This window comes from Limulus polyphemus, unplaced genomic scaffold, assembly GCF_000517525.1.
Source record: "Limulus polyphemus unplaced genomic scaffold, Limulus_polyphemus-2.1.2 Scaffold3575, whole genome shotgun sequence".
Taxonomy (NCBI): Eukaryota; Metazoa; Arthropoda; class Merostomata; order Xiphosura; family Limulidae; genus Limulus; species Limulus polyphemus.
Window position 1 is genome coordinate 69,268 of NW_013669185.1, and position 11,251 is coordinate 80,518.

Here is an 11,251-nt window from a genome sequence, read left to right on the forward strand (position 1 = left end):
CAATATATATATAGTTATAAGTATTAAATTTATGTCAATATTACACGAGTACAGAAGCTCACGTGACTCTGTCAAATTGACCGATCCTGTGTCGGAAGAGTTAATTCAAAAACTTGAAATGTGTTAACTTATTTTCATTTCAATCAGATTACTAGAAATAGATATAAGCTTTGAAATCATTTGAATATAACCTGACTGAGTTAATCATTTACACGATATTTGAACTCCAACTTATCAAGGTTACTTCATGACTATATGTTGAAACTCATTAATCTAAAATACTACATTACTATTACAGAAGTCAGTTCTTTCATGAAAAAATACTGAAAATTTGGTTACAGTATTACACAGCTAACTGGAATCATACTATCACTGTAAAAATGAAACATTACTGCAGCTAACATGATGTTAAATATTGTTACTTCTTAACACAGTAATACTATATTACCTGAATAAACTTTCTAGTTTTATTCATTCCCTAATAGTTTTTAAACTCTGAAAATTAATATTTTTTAACTATCAAGAGTGTTATTTTACAAGATAAAATGATGTTGTTCTAATTTACCTATTAATTTTTATGTTATTTGACTTTAAATTTAAGCAACTTGAAGAATATCCAAAAAATACTCAGCTTCTAGTTTAGTTAAGAATGCATTTGCCTGATAAATAAAATGAGTTATGATTATCCTTTCTCTTTTACAATCTAATTAAGTAAGTGCTTAGCTATCGATATTACACTTAAAGTTCCAAAACTGTCATAAAAATGCTTAAGAACATATCAAACAATATTGAATTGTCTAAAATAACAAATCTGTAAAAGTGAATAAATATTTTATTGTTTTTAAATATTAGATAATGTAGTTGCTTAAACTTGTCTGTATGATACATTTTCATGTACAAAGTTTAGGATTAAATAGATAACTTAATTCTAAATTATTGTACAGGAAGTCCTCTAGCTTTACTATTTTTTCATCACTTTATAAATTTTTCTGAAATACAAATTTTAGTTATTTTTATTTTATAATAATAAAGTACTTTAAAATTGATAGTTTTTCATTTTCTGACTTTTATGTGGTGTAATCCATAAAGAAAATTGACATATTCTTTCATTTCTGCATAGTTGTGAAGATTTTTGCCTGTAATCAATCCACTGTTGTTTTGTTACAGAATTTTTCTGCCCATACCATATAACTTTACTTCTGCAAAAAAACTTAGCACTCTACAAGAATATATTAGTTTCTTGATACTCAAGCATTTCAGTTAGTTTTTAGTACAGGACTTGGCTACCATCTTGTTACAGTGCCACATCAAGTGGCTTGATCATATACCAATTAAATATAGCTTTCATAACAACTACAAAATTTAATCATGACTGGATGAAGTAAGAATTAAACTTTTGCAATTCACAAATGAAAGGAACATGTTCAGAAACTTATAAAAAAAACTCTTTAACCTATATATTTATTATGAAGTGATAGTACAAGCAGCTTACCTACTCAGAAAAATATATGTTCAGTATGAAAGAAAGAAGTAACATGACTGGAGAATGCTGAAGGCTTAGGTACTGTTGTTTTCATCAGTCAGTCTCTTAAGTCATCCAAGAAGTATGCTGTTGCTAATGGTAAGTGAAAGGATTTTAGGTTGTAACTACATAAATATTGAATACAAGTCTAACAAGGTAATTTTTTCATCGTACAGGTCACAGTTTAGTCCTTATTTGGGGTACTGTATTTAGTCTTCGGCTCCTTACCTTAGGATGGACATTGAATTATTAGAAAGGTTTCAGAGAAAGGCTACTATGATGATACCTGGGATGGAAAATATGTTAGATAAGTACAGGTTAAGATTTCTGAAGTTATTTTCTCTTGAAAAAAAGAAATGTTACAGGCAATCAGATTGAGAATTGAGATGTTTAAGATTTTTAAGAGAACTGATAGTGAAGTACTCAACGTTATCAGTTGTGGGTCTCCAGAAATGTCCAATATTTGTCTAAGCAATCATATATTAATCTGTATTTACCACTGGTAACTGTGAGAATGGGAATGTCAGATACAAAATGTGGTGTCTGTGGTTAAAAACACTCCACTTCTACATAGCACTACAACAAAAGATTAAAGTTTGTATATTATTTTAGACTTGACAATTTTACCTGCTTTTAAAACCAAATACATCTGGAATTGTTCATTAAATCTTAAATTCCTCATTGCCAGGTAACCATACAAACGTTATGAGCCTCCACAACAAGCACATTAAGTGGTGAAACTCAATTGGTAAGAGATACAGAAAAAAACATTATTAAATACCAACATCAAAATCAATTCATGATTTTATTTTTAAAAAAAGAGCTCATAAAATGACACACACACAGAAAATACTAACAACCAAATCAAACATCAAATTCTACAAAACAGTGTACTAGTAAATTTCAAACACTTAAAAAAATCCAGAATCATTAGTTTGAAATATATAACTGGCTCAAGAAAAAGGAATGATCTGATAGCCCTGTTTTCCCCTGTAGCTTGTGCATATCCATCAGAGAAAAAACAGCTGGTAAGTCTGATATGTTTGACAAATGTACAATTGGTAGTTACACTACCAATATTATGTTATAGAAATCATGAAGATATTACAGCTTATTTTCAGTGTTAAGTATTAGTTTGTCAATTATAGCTTTATTTCATATATACCTTTTGGTTGGTGTGGTTGGCACTGTAAACTTTTCTGATTGCAGAAAAGAAAAGATGGATGTTAAAGTTTTTTTTAACTTCCAACGAATATGTTTTTTTTTATCATTCACTTTTGGTACCTTATATAAGTAAACTAACTGTATGTGATTTAATAATAATGGAATGCATTATTTACTGATTTAAAGTATAAAACTAAGAATATTTTAGTTGACCCTAAGTTTTTAATTGGCTACCAAGTTATGAAATATAAGAGACAATTGCCCCTATAAACTTTTTCTAACTTCTATGAGCCCTTAGTGTTAATGCATCATTTTTTTCACACTTAATGGTGAAAATGTTAAGACTAGGGGTACAAATATAAATTTTGATGTAGTAGTTCTTACATCTTATGTTTAAGTTATCTGGGGGGACAAATAGCATAAATACCTCTTATTTCTTTGAGTTGTATTCTAAAAAAACAGAATGGCAAAAAAGAAGTTTAACAATTGGAAAAGATAGAATAAGTTTTAGTTTATTTTTCTACCAAGGTGCTTATCTCATAGAATGAATTTCTTTTAACAGAGTGGATGCTAGCACTCAACAGGAGTTTAAAAGAATAAATGATTATTTTCTGATTATTTAAGGGTGAGTGTGCAAGGACAGTCTTGAAATACTACATGATCCCTTGTTGTTTGTATGCTAAGTTACAAGGCCTAAATATAGGTTTTATCAATACTGTTTGATACTTTCAAGTTGGGAATTTAAACTATGCAATGCTTTATGTTTAGTTTTATTGCTATGTATAGTGATAATGTTTTACATTTAAGAGAAAAAAACAAGAACTTAGTAATAAATGAACATTTAATTATTTTTTTGGGATGAGGGTGGGGGGGATCCAACAACAAAAAAAAAAATCTCTTGGCACCTACATATTTTGATGACTGAGCCTGGGTAGCATTTATAAAAAGAAATAATTTTACACCATGTTTCTGTAATTTTTATTGTAGGGTTACATCCTTTAGCATGGGGTATCATTGGTTTTTTAAATAACGAAAACTGCATACACCATTAGATTCCACAAACACAAATTAGTAGATTTACACTGCAAGTTCAATTATTTAGTTCATCAGTAATGAAAAACAATCAAAATAGTACCCGGAAATTGACCTTTTGCTTCACACTACCTTCCCATTGGAAGAATGTTAACAAAATATCAATGATTTATCGCTTTACCTGGTTACCTGATACTGTGTGGCACCCATGTCAAGGTAAGAGAAAATGTAGTCCCAAGAAAATCAATCAATGTAAAACTCATACACATGGATACATATTATGGATAAATGAAATTAACATTTTCAACAACCAAATGTTAGAAATGAAATGTGAGCTTACCTACGTACTTATGAAAGGTGCGATTCTGTAATGACATTGGTTGAAAACTCGAAATATCGTGATTGACAGATATGTTTGAGTAGTAAACTCCAGCCATTCTATGTCATGTTATGATATAATCAATAAATCATATCGTTAAGTTCAAGAACTTAGTTATCCCAAGATATAATCATAATACAAAAGCTAAGGAAACAAGCCTTTGTCTATGAATTATCAATGAAATTACTAATAAGTGAGGATATACTATGATATCACTTAAGAAACATTAATAGGAAAGGTAGCCTATTCAAAGAATAATTATTGGTAAAAATCAGTTAGATTAACAACTTCTAATACATATATAGAAAAGCTAGTGCATTTTGGTAACACTACATTCCAATATTTCATCTGCTATTCAATATTGCTTTCATTATTTTTCCTAAAATAAATTTCATAAAATTCTAAAGAAACAAAAAGGAGCTTGTTAGCCCATCAAGGATGTCCCTTCCAGCTCCCAACTATAACCACTCATGTATTCATCCAATCTTTTCTTGAACTCAGTTACATTTTCTGCCTCCACCACTGTTAAAGGCATCTCATTCCAAAAGCCAACCACCTTGTTTTAAAAGTAATACTGCCTAAACTGCAGACCCCTTCTCCTATTGTTTTCACTGCTAAACACAAAGTTTCATGGACCTGTATCATCTCTGACCCTTCTCCTCTCCAGAGAAAACAAGCTTAGAGAATTTAGTCTCTCTTCATAGGACAATCCCACCATCCCAGGTATCATCCTAGAAGCTTTTCTCTAAACCTTCTCCAACAATTCAATGTTCTTCTTGAGGAAGAGAGCCGAAAAATGTACACAGTACTCTATATGAGACCTTACAATTGATCTATAAAGTGAAACAATAATATCCCTTGTCTTATATTCAATATTTATATAGATGCTACCCAAAATCATAATAGCCATATTGCTAGCTACAATACACTGTTTAGATGACTTAGTGATTTTTTGATCACAACACCAGTATTTAATGTATTCCCATTTAAATTGTAACAATAATTTGAAATATGAACACCTATATGCATTATCTTACACATTTTGGATAAACATAATATGCCACGTATTGGCCCAATGCATCAAATTATTGAAATCTCCCTGTATGTCTGCAGCATCTTTGATAGTTAGCCACCCCAAAAATCTTAGCATCATCTGCATACTTTAAAATTTTGTTAGTCATTCCAGAGTAAATATCATTAATATAAATCACAAACAGCAGAGGACCCATTTGTAACTCTGATCCAGTCAAATCTAACTCCATTTATTACTACTCTCTGCTCTCCAGCCAATTTTCTATCCAATTTAATAATGTTTCCCCCCACACCCACAGATATATAATATTTGTAACAAATCTTTTGTGAGGCACCTTATCAACTGCTTTCTGAAAATCAAGGTAAACCAAATCCACAGTATTTCCTTCATCAACTCTAGCAGTAACATCCTCAAAGAATGTCAGAAGATTTGTTAAAGATTTGCTATAAGTGACTCTGTAATACATCATTAATCACACTCTCCAAAACCTATCCAACTACTGATGTAAGAATAACTGGCCTATAATTGCCTGGACAATGTTTATCACCTCCTTTAAATACTGGACTAACATTAGCCAACTTCCAATCTTCTAACACTCTTCCAATACTCAATGATCTATAAAAAATATTAGTTTGCGGTTCACAAAATCTTTAAGTTCCTTTAAAACTCTAAGATAAAAGTTGTCTGGTCCAGAGGAATTATCAATTTTGTTGTTTCCCAACTTTTCTCTTACAATTTTAGAACTTGAAATAATATATTTTACATCAATATTTTTCCCATACATTGAGTGCTCTGGTTGAGGTATATACTAGTAACTTCCTTTGTAAAAACTGAAGAGAACATATAAAAATGAGTTTACCATCTCTTAATCTTCCGAGATCAGCACCCCACTATCATTTTTAAAAGACCCAATTCCCATCCTAACATTTTGCTTACCATCATATACCTACAGAATTCCTTGTTGTTTGATTTAACTCTCTCAGCCAACCCTTTTTCATATACAGTTTTGCCCTTTTAAATTCCTTTTTAACCAGCTCTCTTGATTTCCTCTTCATTATTTCCAGTAAGTTTAAATTCCTTGAATTTCTTATGTTTATCCCTAATACGATCTTTTAAGCCTTTACCAAACCATACTGGCTTATACTGCTCTGTTGCCCTTTTTTCTGGAGGGAATATGTATGTTCTGTAGGCATACCAATTTTTCCCTAAATGCTTCCCACATCTGTTCAAGATCCCCTCCCAACTCTTTAGTTCAATCTACAGAAGCCAAATCATGTCTCATTCCATCAAAATTGGCTTTCCTGATATTTGGAATCAGGATATTATTATTCTTCAATTCTACATGTTGTAAAATCCCACACCTAATAGTGCAAAGGTCGCTTGTACTTAAATGCTCACCAACCACAACTCTATCATATTCACATCGGAAACTAATATAAAATCTAATATAGCTTCCTCTCTCGTAGGTTCCATCACCAGTTAGTGTATAAAAGTATCCTGAACATTTTCCCAAAACCTATCCCCCTCATTGTAAGACTCAAAATTTGGTACTACTATAGCATGCAGTCTACAAAGATATTTACACTATAGCGTGCAGTCTACACAAATATTTACACTATAGCATGCAGTCTACACAGATTTTTAAACTATAGCATGCAGTCTACACAGATACTATCATCTTCAACATTTGAACTTTCTTTATTTGCAACTGGCACCATTTATTATAAATAATGCTTTTAAACCAATAAGGTACAAAATACCATTACATAACTTTTTAGGGCAAATATAATCCGAATGAAATAAATTCCAACAATCGAAACTAGCACAATTACAACCTAAATTTAAGGTACTCTTTTGGAACTTATTAGATTATTATTTTTTGCTGAACAAAAACGTGGATACATATATAAATTATTTAGCAAGAAATTATGTTTTAGTGAATCATTAAAACGATGATGTTGATAGTATCTGTGTAGACTGCACACTATAGTGTAAATATCTGTGTAGATCACACACTATAGTGTAAATATCTTTGTAGACTGCACGCTGTAGTAGCACCCAAAATTTTCCCAGACAATACCCCTGAAATTTTAAATTTCCCACAATAACAACATCTTTTTTCTGCTACCATTCTGATCTCATTAAACAATTTTTCATTAACTTCTGCATTCTTACCTGGTGGTCTATAACAAATCCCAATTACAAGACTTTTTCCTTTATATCCACTAACACAAACTGACTCAACCTGTGATTTTTCTTTATGCTCTAACTCAACAGCAGGTTGCAATTCACTCCTCACATATAAAGCTACTTCTCCCCCTTTTTCAATACTCTATCTCTAGTAAATAAGCTATATCATGGTATTTCAAAAAAATGTCCTTCATCAAAATTGTTCAAATCCAACCAAGTCTCAGTGATACCCATAATATCAAAATCCTCAGTTTCCACAACTGCTTTGAACTCATCAATTTTATTTCTAATACTCCTAGCATTACAATAGTAACAATTAATCATACATTTTAAAATATGTTTATGTTTCATCCCTGCTTTACATGTTTTCCTGTCAATTATATTTCCTGTTTTGCTAATATCATAGCCCTCACCTCTGTCTAGCCTTAGTTTAAATCTATCACTACAGCTGAGTTAATAGCCCTTGCTAACATGCTAGCCCCTGCCTTGTTTAAGTGTAAGCCATCCATACCAAAAAGATTAACCCTCCTATTAAAATTATCCCACAAATCCAACCAGCCTTTTGCTCATCCCTACATACTGATCTAAGCCTGGTATTCAATCCTAATGACCTATTTAGCATACAGAAATTTAAGTTCTTCATTAACCCCCACCACCATTTCAAGCAATTTACATTTCTCCCTTTCCATCTCTGCAATTGTACTCCAAAAACCCTCCAACTTCTCCTCTAACCAGCAAACCCTGCTAATAAATTGTATATCCTGGCTACTAGCCTTCCTAAAAGTATACTTTAACCCAATGTTTATAAATAAAACTCTCCAGACATCTTTCACACTTCATCAACTGAGAACCCTTAGTGGCTAGATTATTCTCAACCATAGCTGATAATTATATTGACTGTAACTTTAAGCGTAATGAAGTTAAGATTATATTTAACATACTATTACTAGTATTACTATTGGTACTAATGTGTAACAATCTCAATCTAGCTTCACTTGCTTACTATATTAAATATTCAACACTAATCTCTATATATAAATAATAATATAATGGGTTATAAATATTAAAAGCACACTCCTATCTTTAACCAAAATTTTACAATCAAAATTTAACGTTAAGCATAATGATAATAGTAAACAATTAACTAGCTGTAATTGTAATCCAATTTAAACTTAATTTAAATACAATTAAATGGAATATGTCGAATGGACGTGTTTCAATTTTAGGATATTCTGTCGATGATAATTATATTAATTCTGAAAGCAAAGGTGAAAAACTATTCTCAAGACTGTGTTGTCCTTGCTCCACTAAAGGTGTTTGCATAATTATTCACAAATACGCAGGTTGTAGTCTGTATTTGGTTTTGTAAGGTCCTTCATTTCCATTTAATACAGATATTGATTGCATAAATCACTAAGTTAGAGTTGTGATTTCTAATTATTGAAATATATATATATATAAATCACACACTTATTTAATATATAGAAGTAAGACTGCCATTGTTCATACCACTTTTATTATAGACAATTGCTGCATGCACTCTTTCGCTGTAGTGACACCCAACAATATGACATATAGCAAACTGTTGTCAGGACAACATAGTATGCTTACGACCAATGATATGACGTAAAGAAACATGTTACCAGGGTAACCAAAAGGCTGTTTACAGCCCCCATTCATCATTTTTTGACATGCTGTGGGTTCAATTTGAGCAGCCATATCTATGTATCAGTTTATGAATTATGTAGTCTGCAACACCAAGTTTATTGTATACCCTTGTTTCAATCGATTCAATGGCTAAATAGAATTTTAAATGGTTTTAAAGTTTTATATGTGTGTTTTGAAATAGTAAATGCTTCTTGATCCAATGAAACCAGCCAGACCAAAGTAGAGCATGAAGAGAGCTAATGTTGGATCACTGGTCCTTACTACTCAAGCTAATTCAAATCAACTCACTGGTTTCAGTTTTACCATTTGCTCACTTGTCACTGATAAATGGCAAACAATGGCTTTAGCAATAATTGCATTAGTTTTTAAAGTTGATTTCAAACTTGCGAAAGTATGGTTGCCTTGAAATATACTATACCAATTCAGCATGTATTAGTAACGTAGATGTTTTCCATTTGTTGTTTGGTGTACAATCATTCATATGTTATTTATGTGAGCTTTATATATTCACAACTGCGATTTCACATTCACACGCTTCTGTGGCCAGGAACTATAATTCTCTGGAACTCCCTACCTTTAGCACTTATGTTAGTGGTTCTCATGTTAGTATGGTTGCCTTGAAATATACTATACCAATTCAGCATGTATTAGTAACGTAGATGTTTTCCATTTGTTGTTTGGTGTACAATCATTCATATTTTATTTATGTGAGCTTTATATATTCACAACTGCGATTTCATATTCACACGCTTCTGTGGCCAGGAACTATAATTCTCTGGAACTCCCTACCTTTAGCACTTATGTTAGTGGTTCTCAATCTTTTTCCAACTGAGAACCAGCTAGTTCAATTTCAAAATTTTATAGACTGCTTCATACAGTATTAAGGCTTTAAAGTACTTTTAATCACATTCATTTCTTTATTTAACCATATGGAAAAACTGACCAAAATCTAATTGTGGACTGGCACTTGTCCACAGTCCTGTGGTTGGAAACCACTGCTCTGAGTTACCTACAAGTATGATGGTAATCTGAAGTTAATGAAGTAATTCTAACTCTGTATTTAAGATACAACTTCTTACTCTTAGACCTACTGACCCTTTGAAGTTACTTATGGTTTGAGACTAAATTACAAATAATTAGATTGATACTAACTTAGTAAATTAGTTTGTAGCCTGGCATCATATAGTTGATCCTAAATGTTTAACAAAATACTTAGATTAGAACATACAGTATACACGGAGAAACCAAGAGGTTGTAGAGGCAGCAGGTTGAAGCCTGTTAGTGTTAATAATTTTAACTTAACTTGAAGTTAAACCACAGTAATGTCCTCTGCTACCTTTTACTTTTACACAGTATTTTAAATTTAATCATTTCATTTTAAGTTTATAACTTTGTAGGATCATGTCTCTAGCCCCAGAGATGCACCATATTTAAGGTCTACATGTACTTTAACCACCCCCAAATAACTTTTGCTTTCTCCGCCTGCGTAGTACTAGCAGTAGAAGGCCTAATGTGACCATGGTAATATTACTATTAGTATTACGGCCTAGCCTATTTCTTCAATTTTTGAAAGTGGATCTGAGCGCAAGTTTATTTATTACAAAATACGTTTATAATACACGCAATATGGCTCAGTTCAATTACACAATTTAATTCATCAAAATACTAAATATGTAATAAAATTGTCTTACTTGGTAATCACGGTTCTCATGAAAACGAGAAAACCTTTCCGCCATTTTCTATGTTGCTTTTGTCGCCCTTAACTGTTTACTTTCATTCACGTTAGGGGGAATGGCAAGGCGATTAACAAATTATACCATCCTGAAAATAAATCTGGAAATAACTAAATATCTTTATGTCTGTTGCATTTGGAAAAACAATGTTGTGATATGGCAAATTCTATTTCTATTTTGTCATGATTTTGTTTTCCGTTCATTTATTATCCTTTCTATCGTTTAGTGCAATTGTCAATTTATAGTTACATTAAAGCGTTAACTCACCTTCTATCCAGATCACGTTGATTTTGAGTATGTATGTTTTATGAAACTGTGAGTTAAGTTTGAGGTTTTGTCCTGATAGTAGTGTGAAAATGTTTTGACAATAGTTGGTGGAAATTTGTTAGAGTGAGTGAATGAATGTTTTACAAAGTTTATTTATTCATCTATGTAGTTAGTTGAGCAAAGTCTTGGAGCTGGGTTTATGAGTGTTTTTAACACATTGTTGCGTCATCGAGGTCACGTGACTGGTGTAGCGCCCTCTATTT

At 31.6% G+C, this 11,251-nt stretch overlaps 1 protein-coding gene across 1 annotated transcript in view; it reads right to left on the reverse strand.

Annotated features, from left to right (window-relative positions):
* The window catches only part of LOC106469621 (G patch domain-containing protein 8-like), a gene marked incomplete at its 3' end in the record, with an annotated part of 66,157 nt that extends 55,406 nt beyond the window's left edge, over positions 1-10,751 (reverse strand). Inside the window, exon 1 of the mRNA XM_013930122.1 lies at positions 10,680-10,751. Within this exon, the coding sequence (XP_013785576.1) occupies positions 10,680-10,724 (45 nt within the window). The remainder of the gene's footprint in view (positions 1-10,679) is intronic.
* Positions 10,752-11,251: the final 500 nt, after the last annotated feature.